The 22,033-nt window shown below is 52.7% G+C and overlaps 1 protein-coding gene across 12 annotated transcripts; it reads left to right on the top strand.

Moving 5' to 3' along the window:
- Positions 1-1,599: 1,599 nt before the first annotated feature.
- On the top strand, positions 1,600-21,150 carry PABPC1L (poly(A) binding protein cytoplasmic 1 like). 12 transcript variants are annotated; one of them, XM_011222567.3, is made up of 15 exons: positions 1,600-3,262; positions 5,071-5,264; positions 6,816-6,931; positions 8,631-8,770; positions 8,969-9,063; positions 11,100-11,237; positions 11,518-11,613; positions 15,274-15,540; positions 16,334-16,418; positions 17,044-17,172; positions 17,689-17,792; positions 18,665-18,758; positions 19,971-20,101; positions 20,557-20,631; positions 21,011-21,150. In XM_011222567.3, exons 1-14 carry the CDS (start codon positions 3,070-3,072, stop codon positions 20,623-20,625), a joined length of 1,851 nt encoding a protein of 616 aa, XP_011220869.1. In that variant the 5' UTR covers positions 1,600-3,069; the 3' UTR covers positions 20,626-20,631; positions 21,011-21,150. The 12 variants fall into 12 exon arrangements, 7 of the variants coding, with proteins under 7 accessions (XP_011220869.1, XP_034497821.1, XP_034497822.1 ...); XM_034641930.1 differs by having other exon boundaries at positions 8,631-9,063; XR_004619960.1 differs by having other exon boundaries at positions 8,631-9,063; positions 19,971-20,631; positions 21,011-21,084.
- The last annotated feature ends 883 nt before the right edge of the window (positions 21,151-22,033 follow it).

The raw sequence follows: 22,033 nt of genomic DNA, 5'->3' as shown, positions 1-22,033 counted from the left end.
CCCTGTGACATTCAAGTGTGACAGCAACTCACAGTAGTTCTGCGTGTTTTTTGGGGATTACAGACACTTGGCCGGTTTGGGCTGTTGCCACTCAAAAGTTCATGACTGCAGATGTCCACAGTGTCTTCCTCTGAGTAAAGTTGAAGCCTGAAATGGAAATTCTTTGTGGCAGATAATTGGGTTTTGACACCATGAAAAGGTCCAGTGCTCCTAGAACACGTGACTAACACCCCTCTCCCACAGCCATCTTACTGATTGGCAACTTGTGCTCCAATAGTGGAATCTGTTTTCCTTGTAACAGGACCTAAAGAAGAAAAAAGCCGTGTGTCTTATGAATGGCCTTATCTGTTCCCTGGGTAATACCTTTAGGAGTCATGTTCTGCAGAGATCGCCTTTCACTTAAGAAGTACTCAGTCTTTGGGTGCTTCCTAGCTTGGGGCTTTTAAATTTTGAAATCGAAACATTCTTCCCACTGTCCTTTTTGACTGTTGACTTTGGTTTTTCTTTTCCCTCTTTAAATTTCTGTCCTGCCTCCTTACACATTTTTCCTTTTTGAATTCTGTCGTCGTCTTCTGTTCGTTGTTTGATACCGTATGGGCAGGGTGGGGGCCTGGAGGGGGTGAGTAAAGACAGCGAGCACCTTGGTCAGCAGGCGTCGCTTCAGAGAGTCAAGAAGAGCTTCCATCACATAGCTCTGGCTTCCTCCAGTTTTCATCACGCTTGTTGCTCTTCAGTCAGACCGAGATCTGAATCAAAAAAGTGTTTTTAAATACCCGTGATTTCTCCCTGTGTTGCAGCCAGCCCTGATAACGCTTGTTAGTACCTGTCATCAGATCTCTCAAGTGTGCTCCTCCAGCCAAGTTCACAGACCTGTTCGAACAAGACCCTATAATGCAGGGAAGTTGCGTGAACATCACCGTGGGGAGAGTCCAGAATAGCCAGGCCTACCAGTCTCACAGTACCCCCTCTCCCTCGAACATTCCACGTAGCTGTAGTGTCCACCTGTTTGTCCATCTGCTGAAATGAGAAAAGAAACATTCATGCACTGATTAAAACCAAAAAACAAAATAAAACAAAAAAAAAAAACAAAAAATCCCTCCCCCCCTTTCTAGCTGAACAAAAATGTGCAGTTGATACTTGGCGCTTGAAAATGCAGTAGTGAATGTGGAACGAGCCTGTCTGTATATCTGGTAGCTCTTTCTTGCTTCGTTTTTCCTTACCAGTATTCTGCCTCACGTTTGCTTCTGTGACGGTTATATTGCCTAGCAAGCACTCCTGTGGTTGTGAAAATAGTATAGCAAAAAAAAAAGAAAAAGAAAAAAAGAAAAATCCCCGGTTATTGATGTACTAGATTTGTGTATGTCTTTTAAACAGTTCTAGTTTCCACCTTAACACGGAATAATCAGGAAAAGTGTAAAAATTCAAAAGTGAAATAAAAAATTTTATCAGTTGCCTGTGAACTGATGTATGGCGCCATCTCTGTCACTACCAGAACTAGCTCCCTATTCTGGTCTACTCTTTATTTGAAAGTAGGGGAACATCTTTATTTCATCCTATTTAGAACTGAAGTCAAGGTGTTGTAAAGGGGAAGAAATTACCATTAATAAACAGCCACTTAACCTAGTATGGGATGCCTTTCCATCCTCCACTAGAAACCATCCAGGTGTTAGTCCTCTTTCGTAGCTTCTAAGATTTGCTAATAACAGTTACTTTGCATCCCATTCAAGACACGCACACACGCGCGCACACACTTTTTTAACCCTGAGATGTAACCAAGCCTGTGCCAGATGCTTGCGTGAGGCAGGTGCTTGGCCCAGAGTGGGGCCTCCGCACCCCCAGGGTTCTACCAGACTCTCCTCTGTCCTAGCACTTTCTGGGAGCCGGCAGCACTGTTTCCTCATGGCATTTGCCTTCTCTCTAAAAACTTCCACACTCCCATAAGGGGAGGGAAAAAATGAGGGTATTCTTCAGCCCAAGATCAGAAGTCTGGTGCTTGCTTGCTACTCTGTGCTGCACAACCAGACTAGATCAGAGCTCTCGTGCCTGTCGAAACCACACTTCAGCAGAGGTCAGTGGAAACCTGCCTGCTGTGTTGCCATTAGGGAACCAGGAGAGTCGCTGTGAGAGGCAAGGGGAAATACTGGGAAATACGGCCCACAATGCATTGGAATTTTCTTTTAAATGCCCCCCACACCACGGCTAGGTTGAGGCTGCAAGCTCTGCTTGGGGCCACTGCCGCAGCCTTGTACTGTCAGGTTCCTACGGCCCCCATAGGGTAACAGTGAAGCTTCCTGATGGAATGCACGGGGAATGGCTTAGTCAAAAGAAGGGTGGGGTGGGGGGTGCCTGGCTGGCTCAGTGGGTTGGGAATCCGACTCTGATGTCCTCTCAAGTCATGATCTCAGGGTTGTGGCATCGAGCCCGCGTCGCGTCGGGCTCCACGCTTAACGTGAAGCATGCTTAGGATTCTCTCTCTCCTCTCTGCCCCGCCCCGCCCCGCCCCGCCGTCTCTCAGAAAGTGTGGGCTAGGAATATCCGGAAAAGACGATAGGAGAGCCAGTATCAGGGAAGACCTTCGTGGTCTCAAATTCTCCAGTGGAGCCTTCAGTCCCAGGTCATAAGGCCGGTTCCAGAGGGGGTGCTGGATTTGGGCTGTCTTGAGAAAGACAGGAGGCAAGGTGCGCAAGCTTTGAAACTGGGTGTCCGCCTCGGAATTCTCTTCGTCGGCGAGACGCACAGAATGTCCACGGTCCCTTCTAATCCCAGAGAAGCGCGCCGGCCGGGTTTTACTGAGAAGGGAAATGGACCGAGAGGCCCGGAGGCAATGACCTTCGGGACTGGAGCAAGTCTCTGGCCGGCTCTAACCGGCGTCCCCGCAGCCCGACCCCAGGCCGGGTTGAGGGCGCGCCCCGCTTCCGGAGGCGGGGTCCCAGAGGCCCCAGCTGGGGCTCCTGGAGCGCTGAGGGGTCCCAGGTGGGGCGCGGGGCGGGGCGGGGCGCGGGCTAAAGGCAGGGGCTGCGCTCGGGAGGAGAGGCCCGCCGCGGCGCCTCGGTGAACGCCGTGAACGCCATGAACGCCAGCGGCCCGGGCTACCCGCTCGCCTCGCTCTACGTGGGCGACCTGCACCCCGACGTGACCGAGGCCATGCTGTACGAGAAGTTCTCGCCCGCCGGCCCCATCCTGTCCATCCGCGTGTGCCGCGACGTGGCCACCCGCCGCTCGCTGGGCTACGCCTACATCAACTTCCAGCAGCCGGCCGACGGTGAGCCCGGGGGAGGGGGGACGGACGCGCAGACGCCCGGACGCCCGGCCGACCGACCGACGCAGCTCGGGCCCGCGCTGGCATCTCTGGCCGCTCCTGGGAGACTGAGGCCCAGGGACATAGGGCGTGGGAAGGGACCTGAGGCAGGAGCGGGCAATTAGTGTGCGCCTACTGTGTGTTTTACTTCTGCTCCGTTCTACAGAGGGGAAATAGCAATTAATTAAGGCCGAGTGAAAACAGCCAAGGGCCTTGGGGTCAGGCCGACCTCGGGTTAGAAGGGTTAGAAAGCCGGCAGCTGTGTGACTTTGAGCAATTACTCAGACATTCTGAGTTTCAGTTGCCGGTCTGAAAAATGGGGATCGTACCTGCCTTTATAGAGTGGCTGGGAGGATGAGCAAGTCGAAGCTCTTGGTGAGGAGGCAGGCGATGAGTGGGGGGCGCCAGGAGAGCTGGGCCTTGGGCTCGCACCCTTCCCAGCGGCAGGATCGGAGTGTGCACGGAAAGCCTCCACTCCGGGCCCCACAACCGGTTTCTCAGAGCTGATAGGACTGATTAGTTTGTCAGGTCTTTGACGGTGCAGGGGATAAAGATGGAGAGCACCAGGTTTTGTGAAAGCTTTGCCACCAGGCGTGAGCTTGACCAAGAGTTCCCACTCCACACCTCTCCATCTGTGAAAAGGGGCAAAGGCTTATTCTCCAGTAACACAGAAGGAATGCGCTGTGTCTGTGAAGTATTTCCGGTATCCTTTGGTGCATCGTAAGGGCTCGTTAATGCAAACCTGAGAAAAATAAAGGTAACTCTAACGTTGAGGCTTTAAACTCCAGAAACAACTCCAAAGGCCTGCCCCAGCCAAGTCCAAAAGACGCCCCTCTTCCTTTGGGTCTCCTGGGTGGGTGGGAAGGTTTCCTAAATCAGGGTTTGCTGGGGGTGGTTCTCCCTGTTTCCCAGCAGGTGACTGAGCTGGATTCCAGGGAGCCTTCTCCTCTGCTCTGCTTACCCACCACTGCCTCTAACCTCTCCTCCAAGCCCTGCACGCTCTGACCTTTCTGCCAGACTTCACAGATGAGATAAATTGAGCTCTAGGGAAGAGAAGGGATTTTGCCTCCTAATGGGGAGGGCACAGGCGATAACGGTGGCAGGAGGATGGGCATAGGCTGTTAGTTTTCAGACACATGACCATTTACCAAACTCCTATTTTATGCCAGGCACAAAGTGTAAGGCACCTTGCATATCTTACTTAATTTTCAACCTGTCCAAACCCCTGGAGGCAATAGTATTACCTCCCTTTGTTAGATGTGGAAAGGGGGTCAACGTCTCATCGTCCCCACTTCACAGGTGAAGAAACAAGCTCAGAGAGGTGTTCTCCCCCAAAGCCCTACGACTTGGGATTGAGTCTCAACTCTGCCCCTCCATACCTCTGAGCCCTGATTTCCCCTAACTGCTGCTGATGTTTGTCCTATGGGCCCTCCTTTGTATTGTCATCTCGTCTGTGTGCTTCCAAAAACTGCAGCAGACCTCGCTCTGCCACGGACCCTTCCCCTTTCTGAGCCTCTGTTTTCCTTCTGTGAAGTGGGGGTAGAAATATGCTCACATGGCTATTGCGAGGAGCTGCATGAGACCCCAGCGGGGAGGTGGGAGGCGCGCTCCGCACATGAATTCTTTCTCAGGACCTGAGGCTCCAGGTTCTTAAGTGACACCCAGACAGTGACACTTTTTTTTTTTTTTCCTTTTTTGCTTCCAGTGAAGCACCTTGGGGCTCAGGGAAAGAAATCCCCTTACTTGCTCCTTTTTCTTCTCGCCCTGTCCAGCGGAGCGGGCACTGGACACGATGAACTTTGAAGTGATCAAAGGCCAGCCTGTCCGCATCATGTGGTCCCAGCGAGACCCAGGACTCCGCAAGTCAGGTGTGGGCAACATCTTCATCAAGAACCTGGAGGACTCCATTGACAACAAGGCCTTATATGACACCTTCTCCACCTTTGGGAACATCCTGTCTTGCAAGGTGGGTGTGTCCCCTTGTGGGGCAGGGTCTGTGTCAGATACCCAAGTGGCAGAGGGATCCCGAGCCACACCTTGCTTCACAGCCCCCAGGTCTATTCAGCGCGGCTTTGGGCGCGTGGGAGTTACGCCGGTTCTCTCGGCAGATGCGTCAGAAGTCCCTGTATATCGGTCAGCTCTTGCTGCATAACCAACGCTGGCTTAGAGGCTGGCAGCAACCTCCATTTCTTTAGCTCATAATTCTGCAGTTGGCAATCTGGGCAGTTCTGCTCTCGGGTGGCTCCTTCTTATGCCCGCTGCAGGCTGACTGGCTCTGTTTCTAGAGCGTGGTTGGCTGTCAGCTGGAGCACCTCGGCTCTCCTCCCTGTGGTCTTTCCTCCTCCAGTGGGCTAGCCGACTATTCTCATGACAAGGGCAGTGTCCGAGGAGACCGAGTGGAAGCTTACCAGGCCACTTGAGATGTAAGCTCGGAACTGGCCCGCCTTCCCTTCCACTGCATTTTGTTTTGGCCAAAGCAACAGTCCGAAGTCACGAGACCAGTCCAAATTCAGAGAGAGAGGACAGTAGACACGACAGGGTAAAGGGCATGGATACAGGAAGGCTGCTAATTAAGGCCATCAGGGCAGTCAAGTCTCGAGGATTCCTCTGGGCCACTGAGGATTGGACAGAAAGCTGGCTGTGACCTGGGCGAGTTTCTGAGGCCTAACGAGGACCCATTGTGGTGGTAGGCCAGGTCAGATATGAGGCCCACGGTGTGGGGCCTACCCCGGGAGTTCTCAGGCTGGTTGGAGACAGCGAGACTTTTCAGAAAAGCTGGAAATTGGGCTCTGAGGGAAGACCTAGTGAACCATGTAGTCAGAGGCTCGGGATAGAAACCAAGTCCATGCGGCTGCCGGGGAAAGGGTTCTGGAGCACAATGGGCAAAGCCCTGGCCACGTGCAGTCTGTCCAGCTGCCAAGAAGTCAGCACAACATGGTCGGTCAGATCTTGGACTTTGGTGCTGACCATCTGGGGATCAAATCCCACCTCCTCCACTTCCTGGCAATGTGACCCTGGGCCAGCTGTGTAACTTCTCCACACCTCGGCTTCCTCTACAAGTAGAGCCCACCTCATAGGCTTGTGGTGCCTGTATTTTAAGTCTGGTAGTCTTCACAACATTGAAAGGACACCCGGCACCCTGTTCACCATCTAAGTGGTAGCTGTCATAAGCAGAAACTTTGCTGGCTAGTGACCTTGGCCTAGCCCTTTATTCCCATTTTCCCCAATCAGGCAGCGAGGGCTCAGAGGTTAAGAATTGCCTGGAGGGGCTCTTCTGGCAAATATGACAAGATAAGCATGTGATCCCCTCAGCAGGTGCTTGGTCCAGAGTGGGGCCCCCAGTCAACATGATTAAATCTGGATGGAAGAGCTGGGGGTGGGGTGGAATGTGAAGGGACCCCGTGTGGGGTGCAGAGTCCACACTCAGATAGTCGTTATTCGTCACCTTTGCCATTGTTTTGTACCTGAACCCTCTGTTGGGTGCCCCCCCACCCCATCTTTCTCCCCTGCGGTCCAGGTGGTATGTGACGATCATGGGTCCCGGGGCTTCGGCTTTGTCCACTTTGAGACCCACGAGGCTGCGCATCAGGCCATTGCCACCATGAACGGGATGCTGCTGAATGACCGCAAAGTGTGAGTGGTGGCACATGGTGGGGGAAGGGGGAGCTGCTGGTCTCCATCTCATGGGCGCTGGGCGAGGAGGCAGCCAGAACGCTGCGGGCAGTGTGACCTCCGAAGAGTTTAGTCCCTCGGGAGCTCCCTTGCCCCAGGGAAGAACGGGGCTGTGGATACTCCTTAGAGGATTGCTCTGAGTCTTAAGGAAGCGGATTTTGAAATTCCAGCAGGAGCAGCTAATGGCCAGATCACCACAGGGGTCAGTAATTTCATCTGCTTTCCAGGCTCCTCGGCAGGGCTGTGAATTTTTTTTTCTTAAACTTTTGTGTCGTTTCATGGGGTTTTCGGATGGGGAGGGAAGTAGGCCGAAGCTCAGCCTGCCATCTTCATACATGTAAATTCGGCATTCCCCCCCCCCCNTAAATTCGGCATCCCCCCCCCCCCCCCCGCAACTTCATGGGCTGGGGGCAGTGGAACTGCAGAGAATCCCCTCCCCCAGTCTGGATTCTGCCCGCGTGACCACCAGCCCCACGCTCAGCGCCACCGAGGGAAGGAGGCTGTAAACTGGGAGATGAACTGAGAGTTGCTTTGTCCGAGCGGCTCAGGGAGGCTCCGATCCGTGGAAGCGAGCCCAGCGGGCTTTCCCCAGGTCGCAGAAGGACGTGATCTTTGTTAGCTGCGGTTTGCCCGGCTTCACCTTTGCGACTCCATGCTCTGTAATTTTTAGTGCCGGCTACCGCTTGTTTGTGCTAAGGGGGCTATAGATGCCATCGGATTTTCTTATGTTTTCTTCTTAACCTAGGATACTTTCCTAGGTGTGTTTACATGAACTTGGAAATGACAATTTTGAAAATTAATATTTTCCGTCGCCCCACAGTAACCCTGGAGTGGACCATGTCTGCTTCTCTCACCGCTGCTTCCCTAGCGCATCCAGGACTGTTACATGAGTCAGCAAATGTATGATCTGAGTTTCATCCCCAGTTCTTATTTTATTTTGTATTTTTTCTTAAAGATTTTATTTATTTCAGAGAGAGAGAGAGAGAGCACACGAGCGCAGTCATGAGCAGGGGGAGGGGCAGTGGGAGAAGCAGGCTCCCGATGTGGGACTCCATCCCAGGACCCTGGGATCATGACCTCAGTCAAAGGCAGACACTTAACTGACTGACTGAGCCACACAGGTGCCCCTGTATTTTTATTTATTTATTTTTAAAAATAATCTCTACATCCAATGTGGGGCTTGAACTTACAGCCCTGAGACCAAGAGTTACATCCTCCACTGACTGAGCCAGCCAGGTGCCCTTCATCCCCAGTTTTATAGGAATGAACACTGAGGCTCAGAGAGGTTAAGTAACTTGCCCAGGGTCACACCGCTAGGCAAGTGCAGCGTGAGGATTCAGGCCCTCATCTGTATGACTTCCAAGTTCATGCTTGCCCTGCTCTCCTGCTCACTCAGCTGCCTGGTAGATCGTAGGAGCTCCCTGTACATTTGCCCCAAGAATGAATTCTTCTTAACCTTATGCTAGAGCATAGCATCTTGGCTGTTGGAGGTGGCCTGGCCTTGGCTGTATTCCATCTAACGAGTGCCCTGCCCAGCCTCCTGATGAGGGATACAGGGGCCTTGGAGGCTGGCAGCAATCAGTGCAAGTGACCCCGGGTTGCTGGGTGGGATGGGGTGGCTGAGGGCTGGCAGCTGCCTACCCCATCAGTGTGTCCACAGCTTTGTGGGCCACTTCAAGTCCCGACGGGAGCGGGAAGCAGAGCTGGGAGCTCGGGCCATGGAGTTCACCAACATTTATGTGAAGAACCTCCATGTGGACGTGGACGAGCAGGGCCTGCAGGACCTCTTCTCCCAGTTTGGTGGGCAAGTTCCCCGAGGGAATCAGGGATTACTTCGTCTATTCTCAGGTTGGGCTGGGAGGAGGGGCCTTTCTGGGGGCTTCCTGAGGGGTCAGCAGGGGGCAGCATTAAGTAGTCTAAAACCACGTGGTGGGGGAAGGGAGGAGAACATCTTGGGACTTCCCAAACTCCCCTTTGAGCCAGGTTGGCCTTTCCCAGGGAAAATGCTGAGTGTGAAGGTGATGAGGGATGACATCGGCCACTCCCGAGGCTTCGGCTTTGTCAACTTTGAGAAGCATGAAGAAGCCCAGAAGGTAGGAGCCTCCCCATGGCTCTATTTCATGGAGGAGGCACCAAGCCAGCCCTAGCAAGAAAGGAGATCAGGTGCAGGGGCCTCCAGCTGCCGTGGAGGAGAGGAAAATCCCTCTGCAGCCTGGGCCCACACCAGTCAGGGCCCTTCCTTCTTGTGGGAAAGGCAGAAGGTTACAGCCTCCTTTGGGTGCTTCCAAACCCTAAGGCCAACTGCTTTTTGTAGGTTCTTGCCACACATGGGAGGTGGAGGGGCCTCTGAGACAGCCACTGCCCTCTTCTTGAATTGATGGCGGGATTGAGGCTGGGGAGGGGATGTGCTATGTGATTCGTTGCTCCCAGGTGTTTGCAAATGCTGTTTCTCAAAACATTTCTCTTCCCTTGCTCTTTAGCTTAGTGCTGCCCAGTGGAAGTATAGTGGGAGCCACATATGAGATTTAAAATTTTCCAGCAGCCACATTAAAAAGGGTAAAAAACAAAAAACAAGTTGATTTTTGTAATGTCTCATTCAACTTAACCTACTGAAGTTATCACTCCAGTGTATATTAAAATGGAGATATTTGACACCCCCCTTTTTTTGTGTTAATTCTTTGAAATCCGGTGCTGCCAGCACATGTGAACTCAGACCAGCCATAGTTCCAGTGCTCAGGGGCTACATGTGGCTAGTGACCGCCATATGGGACAGTGCGGCTTTAGACTACTTAGCGCTTACCCTGTGGGTTTCCACGTACGCCTTTCCCTCCTCCAAGAAGCCTCTTCTGTCCTCATGCTTCTGGTGAGGTGCCCCTTCTGCCCCTCTCCATCAATAACACCGATCTCCATGTATAGAACCTGAGGGTAGAGACCGGGTCTCATTTCACCACTAAATCTCTGGTGTTGCACCTGCAAGTAGGTACAAGACCATTGGACATGGGGGATCTCAGCTCACTGTGGATGCTGGCTATAGATCTGACCCGATGCCATCTCGATGGCAGCCACTGCTCCCTGAGCACTTAGCACGGGCCAGGCGCTAAGGGCTGCATACGCTGTCCTCTCTGCTCCACCAGTACGGGCTCAGCAGTTAACCGACTGAGCCGCCCGGGCGCCCCTATGTGAAAATATTTACTAACTAGCTGACCACTTAAAAAGTCAGTTCCCTTCTGTCCAAGCCCCACTTTGGGCATAGAGCTTACTTTAAAAGTCCCCTTTCAAACCTTTCTCCTCACTAATGCTAGTGTCTAATCCTAGCCATTGAGCTGGCCCTCACAGGAGTCTACCTTTTGCTGATTTTTTTTTTTTTTTTTTTGGCAGATGAGTCCATGTAAATTCAGTTCAGTATAAACGCATTAAGAGAAGTTGCATGTCATGCAATCAAAGCCACTGACAATTTAGGGCATAGCAGTCTTAGGCCGGCTAACTGGAGAAAAGAAAAAGAAAAAACGGTTAAGACCTGTTTCTTAAAAACGAAAACGAAAGCCCTCCTAGTTAGCAAAATAGGTTCTTTGTGCTGTGAAATCCAACATGAAGTGAAAGCTGTTGATTATGCTCTCACGCCATTTTGAAAGAGTTCTGCTCGCTGCTTCGTTCAGATAATCAGTGTAGGTACAGGGGAGAGCCTAAATGTTAAATACAGGAAATTCGCTTATTTCAATTTCACTTTTGAAAGTATAGCTCCAATCAAATTTTTATTTTTATTTTTTTATTTTTCAAAGATTTTATTTGCCAGAGAGAGAGAGAACAAACGAACAAGCAGGGGGAGCAGCAGGCAGAGGGAGAAGCAGGCTTCCTGCCGAACAAGGACCCTGGGATCATGACCTGAGCCAAAGGCAGACGCCACCCAGGCGTCCCCAAATTTTTTAAATCTACAGTTTATTCTGAAATTTTGTCCCCTGTGTTTAAAAAGTGGATTCACTTTAAGTGGACTGTATCCTGGTACTAATTATTCTCAGCTAGCGAGGCTGGCCTAGCTTGCAGGTGGCCCCCTTCAGGCCCGGATGCTGGGACTAGAGGCCAGAGCCTCGTGGGGGTGGTTACCAAGGACTCTCGCCCCTTCCCTGGCCAGGCTGTGATGGACATGAATGGGAAGGAGGTGAGCGGGCGGCTGCTGTACGTGGGCCGGGCCCAGAAGCGGGTGGAACGGCAGAATGAGCTGAAGCGCAGGTTCGAGCAGATGAAGCAGGACCGGGCGACCCGTTACCAGGTAACAGCTGCTGCTATGCGAGCGTGTCCGTGTGTGTGGAGGGCCCTGAGTGGGAAGCCTTCCTCCAGCAATCCCACGTCTGTGAACTTGGCTTTAGAGGTTGGGGGGCTGGGGGCTGTAGCTTCCAGGTGATGGGCATGCTGAGTGACGGAGGGGGGCATGGGTACCATGCAGGATTGAAAACAAGAGGCTGGGTGGCCAGGGCTTCCAGGCCCCCGACACAGGGCAACCTGGGGCTTGGAGGGGAAAGGACGCACCCCGCAGTAACCTCTCTTTCTAGGGCGTGAACCTGTACGTTAAGAACCTGGATGACTCCATCGATGATGAGAAGCTGAGAAAAGAGTTCTCTCCCTATGGCGTGATTACTAGCGCTAAGGTGAGGACTGGGGGCTCCTGCAGGGGATAGAGAGCCTGCCCCTCCTGTCCTCCTGCTGGCTTCCAAGGGGTTGGTGCTGAGCTACCCCTTTTAGAGTTTGTGGGGCTATGTCTGACTCCCAATGGAGCTTGATGTCCATCTGCAGCCTTGTCTGCTCTGAAGGGGAAAGGGGGTGGGAGTCCAGTCCCAGTCACACAGCTGGACTTATTGGGGCTCCCTGTAAACTTGGTTCATTCAACAAGCATTTATTGAGTGCCTACTGTATGCCAGATTCTAGAAATTCATACCTCAGAATTTCCACTGACTCTTATGTTCAGGACCTCCGTTTCCATTTGGAAAATGAGAGGGTCGGGCTGCTTCATTCATCATTCCTTCTTCCCCATTTACTGAGCACTTGAGTGCCATGTGCCCAGCCCACTTAGCACCTGATGTGTGATAATTTGGCCATTCGACTCAGTAGCTCTGTGACCTTTAGCCCATGTCTTCTGAACTTCACCTATACGATGAGAGTATTGGGCTCATTGGATGTTTCTCAACCCTGGCTTATTAAAATCCCCTGGGGAGCTCTTAAAGACAGACACTGGAGTCAGACAAATCGAAAGAAGATTTCAGAGTAGGGCCTGGGTCTTTTATTTTAAACCTCCTCAGGATTTTCAGATAACCCAGTATTCCTTAATTCCATACTTAAGCACCTCCTGTCTTACCAGGCCCTCTGGGAAGCCTATAGTAACGGGTTAGACGTGGTTCTTGCCTTTGGGTAGCTTCTAGTCAGGTGGGGAAGGCAGATGCATCACTAACTCAAATCGATTATAAGGTGTGTGTGGAGGGGGCTGGGAGTATTGGAGGCAGAGCTGTGGTAGGTCAGGGGAGCAGGAAGGAGGGCTTCCTGTGAGAAGTGGCAGTGGCGGAAGCATTTGGCTTGGCTGTGAGGAGATAGGGAGCTGTAGGAACTTTCCAAAGACATCAGTGTGAGTGGTGGAGCTGGAGACCAGTATATGTGAGCTGATGGTTGGGTTCTTGGGAAGTGGTCTAGAAGTTCTTTGTCTGTTGAATCCAATTTTACTTATTTTTTAAATTTTTTAAAAATATTTTATGTATTTGTCAGAGCACAAACAGGGAGTGGCAGGCAGGGGGAGAAGCAGGCTCCCTGCTGAGCCGGGAGCCAGATGTGGGGCTCGATCCTAGGGCCCTGTGATCATGACCTGAGCCGAAGGCAGACACTTAACCAACTGAGTCCCCCAGGCGCCCCTGTTGAATCCAATTTTAAATGTCCTTCAGGAAGCCTGGTGTGTAGGGCAGAGGTTCTAACAATTTTTAAGGACCTGTGGAAATAATCGTGAGGGAGCCATGGGACCTATAAATCAGCATCAGTAAATTTGCTTAAACTTTACAAAATAGCTGTGGGCCCTCCTTCCCAGCAAATATATTAGTGTGGTATTGTGGTTGAAAACTGGTATATTAAAGTTAATTAGAACTAGGTCTAAATCCCAGTCCTACGTTAACTAGCTGTAGAATCGGAGGAAAGTGACTTTGCCTTTTGGAGTCTGTTTACCCATCTGTAAAATGGGAGCAACATTCCCTACCTCCCAAGGTGTCCTGAGCACTAAAGAGCCTGCAAGCCGAGCACCTGCCCACAATAAGCAGTGAAATGATGATTTGCTTATTCACACGTGGTGTCTGATTTCTGGCGATTCACCGACCTCCTTGAGGACTCCTAGAGGGAAGGGAATCGTAAAAATCTGGGTTGCTCAGAGTTTCAGCACTATCTCATTAATTGACCAGTTAGGTTATAAAGTGGGGATTTTATGTAAGTCTACATATTTATAGGATTTTGATTGCATATAAAATACAGTGAGAATGAAAATGAGTTAAGGCCTATAAAGTGCTAAAAACACTATCGTGTTTATAGTAAGCTGCATAAATGTATTTTGTCTTTATTTACTACCTAACAGAAGTTCTCATTAACTTATTAAGACAATACTTTTGTGCCAAGAAAATCTGGTTGATGAAAGCCTATGTATCCCTTCTAGAATATTTCTCAATGCATAAAAGAAAATTCAGAGACTTACAGAAAAACAATTATACTGAAACATATTTATCAAGTTATGAAGGTGATAGCAGTGGGCGCTTCGGTGTTGTATCCAACTATAAGATCTAGGGAGGTAGCAGTCGGCATAGATGATATTTTGAGGGCAGCAGTGATTAGCATGATAGGAAAATATATTCTTTCTCTTACTGACAAAATCCCAAGCACAGCCAAGACTCCCCTATTTTTGTTGTCCGTATTCACAATAGAAGGGGATGCTAATGTGAAAAGAGAGGCCATTTTCCCCCCATTTGAGTTCACAGACCTCCTGACTCCTATCCACTGGCCTCCCTGAGGGGGGTCTGTGAACTCTCAGGCTCAGGCCCCCGTGTGAATGGGTAGCAAAGTGCAGTTTGAACACCAGTGATATAGAACATGGGCTCTACTAGGGCAAATTTTAAAAGTATGTCAGCTCAAGTCCAAATGTGTGAGCCAGACCAGTGTCTTGACCCTAAAAAAGATTACGAACTATACTTGTAATGTGGATTGGATCCTGGAAGAGAAAAATCATATTTATTAGAAAAACTCGTGAAAGCTGAATGAGACCTGCAGTTAATAGCATTGCGGCTAATAATTAATAATATCGTCCCAACGTTAATATACACATGGACCCTGTTCCCAGGGGGGCAAGCTGGCTGAAAGATAGCCACTCTGTACTATTTTTGAAACTTTTCTGTACATCTAAAATTATTCCAAAAATTTAAAAAGGTGATTTTAATAACAAAGCTAAGAACCTGGCTCAGTGCCTGCAGTAGTAATGGACGTTTACCAGAACGCTGCACTGGGTGTGAATCGTGTCCGATGGGTGACCCTGGACAAGTCGCTCTTATTTTTTTTTTTTAATTGTAATAAGGACTTCTATTTCTACCACAAAGAAAATAGAATAAGACACCAGAAATATAAATCTTAATCCTTTTTATATTCTATATAAATCTAATTTTATTGCACTTTCTAGGAAATGCACTCTTAAGAACATTTTAAAAAAGAAAAAAAAGAACAGTAGTCGAAATGCAGATTTTCGTTACCAGGACCTCAAATGGAGTGTTTAAGATTGTGGCTCTGGCTAAGGGACCCTGCCCTGTTCTTGGATTGTAAGCAATCCTAAACTATCCTCTTCCTTCCTGATAGCCTGTGTGATGAAGGTAGATCCCATTTAAACCAGCTTTCCGTCACAGCTTAGGAACATCATTTCAGAAAGAAAATTTAGAAACCCTGAAATGCAGAGGTTCCCACTCCCTGAGATAGGGGATCGTCGTCCTATTAAACAGCAAGCAGCCCCCAGTTAGCAAGTGGCCTGGTCTCTGCCAAGTCATTCTGGAGCCTGTTTCTGCGGCCTGTGAAGAGGGAGTGGCCGTCCCCCCCCCCCCAAATCAGGTGGTACCTGTGATGTGAGCAGGCCCATCCCCTATCTGGCATGTGGTGGGCCTCAGTCAATGTCGGGGGGGGGGGGAACGGTTTCTCCTGGGCCTGCTCAGTGCCAGGCTGGGCCCTGGGGCGGGGAGGGGGAGGGGAGCACAGTCCCCAAGAGTCTTCCTTCCCCACCCCCAGCAGCCCTTGTCTTGTCTTGCTTTTAGGTGATGACAGAGGGTGGCCACAGCAAGGGGTTTGGCTTTGTGTGTTTTTCCTCCCCAGAAGAGGCGACGAAGGCCGTGACCGAGATGAACGGGCGCATCGTGGGCACCAAGCCGCTGTACGTGGCACTGGCCCAGCGCAAAGAGGAGCGGAAGGCCATCCTGACCAACCAGTACATGCAGCGTCTCTCCACGGTGCGGGCTCTGGGCGGCCCCCTCTTGGGCTCCTTCCAGCAGCCTGCCAGCTACTTCCTGCCTGCCGTGCCCCAGGTGATGATCTGCCCGCCCCCTTCCCTGACAGCCAGGTAGGGCAGGAGGACAGCTTCCTGGTAGATGTGGGCTCTCAACCTGTTTCTGCTGGAAACTCGGCAGGCAGGCTGTTCTAAGCCCATCCGTAAGTGGCGGGTAAGCGTGTCGCTGTCAAGCAGCCCTTCCCAACCAGGGAGAGAGTCGTGTTCTGCTAAAAGAGTCTCTCTGGTCACATAAGTTTGAGAAACAACGCATTACACCAAAGGGACCCAGCTTTCTATGCTGTACGACGCTTCACTATACAAATCACTCTCCCCTCACGTGCGGTATCATTAGGACTCCCCAGCCCGGCAGAGCACGTGTAGCATCTCCCCCCGTTAGAGGGTCCTGTCTTGTGGGCTGCCCAGCAGCCCGTCTGCGGAGGTCGTGTTTGGAGGAGTGCGGTGTGGGAAGGGCGCTCACGGGACGTAGTGGAAGTGGGAGGGTGTGGCCATGAGCAGCTGCTGGGACGGACGTATTGGCTCCTTGTAGCGGTCGCTTCGCCTCGCACAGGTCCGAGTTGGTGTGTGACCATTTCATGCCGCTCTTCGGGCTACCTGCTGTGATCAGGGGCAAGGATTGAACCCGAGGCCTCGCCCCAAAGGGTTCGGGGCTCACGGACAGCCTGAGCTGGGCAGCAGGGGCCTCATCCCTGCTCGTGGGGCCTCACTCTGCAGTCCCTGGTGGGGGCAGTGGAGCTCCCGCAGGGGTGTCCGGGAGGGGATGCGGTTTCTCACCTGTTGCAGAGCCCTGAAGCCAGTCTTCTCTCTCACAGCCTCCAGCCCAGGCTGCCTACTATGCCTCCAGCCCCTCCGTGCAGCCCGCCCCCAGGTGGACGGCCCAGCCTCCTAGAGTCTCCTGTGAGTAATCAGCCCCTGGTACCCTCGGCCTGGCCCACGGGGGCGGTCCCTGCAGGGCAGTGTGGAACCCGGGGCTACGAACACAGGCCCTCGGGGCAAGCCTGGCTCTGCTACTCCCCCGGGTGTTAGTTTGGTGGGTAACTTCCCCTCGAGTTTCCTCTTCTGAACGAGGCATGCATAAAACACCACGCAGTAGCCAAACTTGTAAAAGACTCGCGGGTGTAGCCGTTCTCCTCAGTTAGCTCCCAAGACTTGTCCGATCTGTGACCGTCACAATGAACTCCTGGGGCTCTGTTGCTGATGGACGGCTCCTCTCTAGGAGGGGAGCTCACCCTGACTCGACAGTGTCTTGGGGGCCCCTGTGGGTGTGATCATGATGCCTATGCCTCCTGGGACTCTGGGTAGAAACAAGTTGGCTTTGTTATTGTTGATTTTCACACACACACTCCCCTTCCCCCAGAGTTCTGGGGCTGCCTGACTCGGTGAATTCTCTCATCTTTTTGCTGAGAACGTTCTGGTTCCCCTTTCCCATTCCCTTGCTCACCCTGGAACCTTCAGGGTGCAGTGGGCCACTCGGATTGTCCTGCCCCGCCAACCTTTCTCTCCATGTTCTCTGTGCCACAAGCCACCTACCCTCCAGCTGCCTCAATGGTCCGGCCACCAGCCATGTTGCGGCGCCCCCCGGCCCAGGTCAACAGTGTCAGGCAGGCCTCTACCCAGGTGCCACCCCCGGGGCCCCACACCCAAAGAGTGGGTGAGTGTGGGCAGGGCCAAGAGGAATGGGGGTGTGAGGAGGGCGGGGCAGGGGCTTGCTGCGGGGTTGGCACAGGACTGGCCTCCATGGTGACCTGGTCATGTGCCCTCTTGGAGTTGACTTTGGAGGCTGTGGGACATAGGAGTTTACATGGGCCCCAGAGTCCCACAGACGCATTTCCCGGGCCCAGCTCGCTCTGTGGCCTTGCTAACTATCCGAGCACCTCATCTTTAAGACAGGGATGAAAATAGCACTCCTGTTTGGTAGCGCGGGTGAACGAAGTCACACACACCAGGGCTTAGCCTCAGACTGGAACCTTAGCGAGTATGTAGCAGCCGTGAACAAGGTTGTGGATTTGGGCCATAAGACAAGCCCTTCTGTTCCTTCGTCCGGCAAGCATTCGTACAGCTGTGTGCTGGCCTGCTGGTTGGTGCTGGGCTACCATGAACGTGCACCTTTAGGCTTCGTGTCTTTAGGTCGCTGTCAGGCCCTAACGTGCCTGCTTATTTCTTGCAGCCAACATTGGTACCCAGACCACAGGAGCCAGCGGGGTGGGATATTCTACCCCAACCGGGCCTGTCCTGACACACAAATATTCCTCAGCAGCACACAACCCTGGGGTAAGCATGGCCTGACTGCCTTCTTAGTCCGGGCTCCGGGGGGCTTGGCTCAGAACCTTGGCTAAGGCATTGGAGGCACTGGCCCTTTCTGGGCCTTGCTTTTTCTTTTCTTTTCTCTTTTCTTTTCTTATTGTGAAGTTTCATTTACTAATGTGTACAATCAAGAAACAGTCCCCCTTACTAACAGAAGGAGGGAATGGGCCAAGATCACATTTGGTTTATTAATCATGATTTCCTCTGCCTGGGTTATTAGCAAAATTAATCCGGATTTCTTTAGTATTCAGCGTTGAGCAGCAGGGAAAGCTCTTCTAGAAATATGCTGAATATTGAAAGGATGTAATTAATCTACATAACAAGTAAAAATATCTTCTGTAATTGAAAAGCTATGTATTTATCTCCCTGCCCCCTGCCCAAGTCCCAAACTCGGCATTATCATATCCTGTCCGGAATTTCAATGTGTATACTTCAAAGTCTTTCTTGCAAAAGGAACAGGTGTCATCTTTAAGCGGCAAAATGCTTTTAAAGTTACCCTAATGTGGAAGGGTCAGGAGGATGCTGGGGATGTGGCCATAAAGCTGCGTGATAAAAAGTGCATTATTTGGCCCAAAGTGAATAGTAACGCTTTCCTTTGGCGACATTCGGTGGGGGGCCTTCATAGGTTCCTGGCACCGTGGAAGGCCTCTGAATTACAGTGTGTCTAGCCCACTGTGCCCTTGTTAGGGACTCTGCCCCCCCCCGATTGTCCATACTTTGCCCCCTGCCCCCGTCTTCCAGAGCCTTCCTGGAGGCCTGCGTTCCCCTGCCAGGGTCCATGTTGTGAGGCCTTGCCTGTGTGTGGTGGTTAAGGGAAGTGTCCCTGGCGCCGTGTACAGGTGCGGGAGTCGGCTGTGTGCATCCCGGGACAGGAGCCCCTGACGGCGTCCATGCTGGCCGCGGCCCCGCTGCACGAGCAAAAGCAGATGATTGGTGAGTGGCCTGTCCCCCTACTCTGGAGCAGGAAGCAGGGGGTTGCTGAGAGGTGGCCAGCCTGGTGGGAAAAACCTTGAGTGGAGTTCAGACATGTGGACAAGGTCCAGCGTTGCTGCAGACCCACCTGCTGGGTGACCTTGCTGGGGTCGCCTCTGCTCTCTCAGCCGCCCTCCCTCTCTCGTCTTAAAACGCTGGTCAGTTGAGATGGTCCCAAGGTTTCTTCAGCTCTGCTGTCCAAGGCCCCCCACGGGCTGGGGAGAGCCCAGCTGTGGGCAGATCAGGGGCCAGGAGTCAGGGTAGGGCCTTGGGTTTCTGCCAGTGGGTGTTGCAGTTCCTCCCCTCTCCCCGCACGTCGTCCAGCTGCCAGGGGACCCTGCATGGTGTGCGTGGGGCAAACACACCTTCCCTGCTGGGCTGTGAGGTCCTCGTGCAGTTCGTCTCCAGCCCGGGGTCTACGTCAGGCCCTGCCAAAGGATGCCACCCACGGTGGAACGAATGACAAGCGTGTTACTGGGTGGCAGGTTTTTTCCTCCTCGGCCACCAAGACGTCCAGGCCCTCTCTGAAGGCCCCCTTTGCCACTGCCCCGTTGTTTCCTCGGCTCACCTGGGGTTTTGCCACCTCCCACTGCTCAAAGGAAATTCTACACGGGCTTCGTGGAGGCAGGAGGCTCTGTTAGCAGTTCCCTGTAAACCTCTTGACTTCCCTCGTGGGAAGACCTCTCCCACCCCAGCCCCCCAAGCTGGCCACACCCTCCACACATTGCCGAGAGGGGCTGACCGCCAGTGCTAGGCCGTCACTAGAAGTGCCTGGTGGTGGAAAGTGAATGTATCTTGTGGATGTGGCTCCCCCCAAAAGTCCAGTCCGGCATTAGCATATCTTGTCTAGAATTTCAGTGTGTGTATTGGCAATGAACAATTTCTTGCAAGATGAGCAAGAGTAGTCTTTAAACCCCAAGTCTGTGTCCGGCCCTGTGTAGATTATTTTACCTAGAATATCAAATGTGATTCTTCAAGTTAGCCTCTGAAGCAGGGCTTGCTCTGCGTACTTTATGGTTGGGAAAGAGGCTCCCAGTGGGGCTAAGGGACACAGCCTGGAAGGAGCAGTTCTGGGACGAGCCCCCGGATGCCTCCCCACTCCGTTCCACAGTACCCGCCACCCCCATACCCTGCCCCTGGGCTGCTGGAATATCAGCCAGGTGTTCTGTACAGGTGAGCGTCTGTACCCCCTCATCTATGATACCCACACCCAGCTGGCCGGCAAGATCACGGGCATGCTGCTGGAGATCGACAACTCAGAGCTGCTGCTCATGCTGGAGTCCCCCGAGTCCCTCAACGCCAAGGTGGTCTGGGGCCTGGGCGGCAGGGCGGCCCGCCAGGGCAGGAGGAGAGCTCACAGCAAAGACCTCTCCTAGGGGCGCTACCAGGCTGTGGCTGGGACGGTTTACCTTTTCGCTAAACTTTCAGCTAGTACTTGTTGAATCTTTGGGGGGGGGCCCTTAAGGGTTGGCCATTACAGCCCCTCCAGATTAATCCTTTGTAGCTCTGCATGCAAGGTTTTGGGACCAGGAGCTGTGTTCTGACGGAGTGTAGGGTTAGGATTCTCCCAGCTGTCCAGCGGTGGACACCTGTCTTGAGCAGGTGACCGTGGGTTTCCGTCAGGGGCGCCTGCCAGCAGCAATGCTGCGGAGGGAGGGGACTTCCCGTACCTAGCACGCTTAGGCAGGGAGGCCAGGGCTCTGCTGGGACCCCACGGGGCGGCCGCCCTCACCACCGTCCCCTCACTCGTGTCCCACAGGTGGAAGAGGCTCTGGCAGTGCTGCAGGCACATCAGGCCACGGAGCTGACGGCTGTGAACGTGCTCTGAAACCAGGTGGGTGGCTGGGGGTGGGACAGACGGGAGACAGAAGCAGCTGGGCCCCCGAGACACTGGGAAAAACCAGTCCGGGACTGACTTTCAGGAAGTGTGTGGCTGGCTTTCTCTGAGGCACCAAGGAGTCTGGGGGGAGCTGCGAGGATCAAAGGAAGAGGACAGACGGCGGGATTAGAATGTGTGTTGACCACCATGCGAAGTACCGGTGTCCCCTGGCCGGCCGCCCCGCCTGGCCTCACTGGGCAAGGCCGGGCTGTCCCTGCACATTGCAAGGCTTCACGCTCCTTGCTGGAAGGCCTGGCTTGGCCCACGGCCTTCTTAGTTGAAGGCCAGGAGTCTGCTGTGTTAGAAACATTTCCTCCTATCCTCTCGTCCCCAGAAAATGGAATCCTCACTGCCTTGGCTGACAAGAGGATGGCGTTTCCTGCTCTTGGCTCTCTGTCCCTGGGAACCGTAACTTCCTTCCCCGTGGGGCTGCGTCTGTACCTGAGCTCTGTATGTGGAAGGAAGGCGAGTCACCCCGCCAGCCTGTCACCTGTTGCTTTGTGTATTAAAAGTGCTGCAAACTCTGTCTTGTCTCCCAGGAGGCCTTCTTGTGTCTGAGGGAGGTGGGGCAGAGCAAAGAGGTGGGGGCTTGACTGGGCTGGGGATTTGGCTGGAAGGAACAGAAAACCCAACACGTGCCGAAGCAGAAGGTGCTTACACCCGAGCAGAAGCGCCAGGGGCAGATATGCACCCGGCAGTGGTCCTCACACAGCACTGAGAAGGAACGAACACTACCACTGCCCTCGTCTGATGCACACAGAGGTTTCTGGACGCCTGGCTTGGGTACCCTGCAGTGCAGGTCTACACCCGAGAGCAGCAACTGCTTCTAGGCTCTGGCTGACTGAGGGATTGTGTCACATAATTCTAGAAGAAACCACATCGAATCTCTTTCAGATACCTTCCTAGGTCCTGATTTTACCATCTGTTTTCATTAGTGAATCAAGATGCTTGCCTTCTAGACCTTGAGAAGAAAAAGTCCATTGTGAATGGATGTCACCACTAAACCTGCTTCACGTCAGTTAAGAGTCTTGCCTGAGAGGTGACAATAAAAGGGGCACAGCTCCCCCCTCTGGTCCCTTGGCCATGCACATGGGTCTGTGAACTCTAACATCTCCGCTCACAGGTCTGTGGTTGCTCACACAGCAGACTAGTCCTTCAGAGGTCAGAAGCAGCGTGCTGCCTGCTGAAGGGTGCTCAGCACTCCTGTGACAGGGGGCAAAGGGACACTGAAAGTCCTCTGCTCTTAGTCCTCAAACTGCTTGCCGCTCCATTAGGGGAAAAGAATTTGGGTGCCTGGGTGGCTCAGTCGGTTAAGTGTCTGCCTTCGGCTCAGGTCACGATCCCGGAGTCCTGGGAT

This window comes from Ailuropoda melanoleuca, chromosome 13, assembly GCF_002007445.2.
Source record: "Ailuropoda melanoleuca isolate Jingjing chromosome 13, ASM200744v2, whole genome shotgun sequence".
NCBI classification, from domain to species: domain Eukaryota; kingdom Metazoa; phylum Chordata; class Mammalia; order Carnivora; family Ursidae; genus Ailuropoda; species Ailuropoda melanoleuca.
The sequence above is the reverse complement of the archived record's forward strand: the minus strand, read 5'-3'. Positions and strand labels throughout refer to the sequence as shown.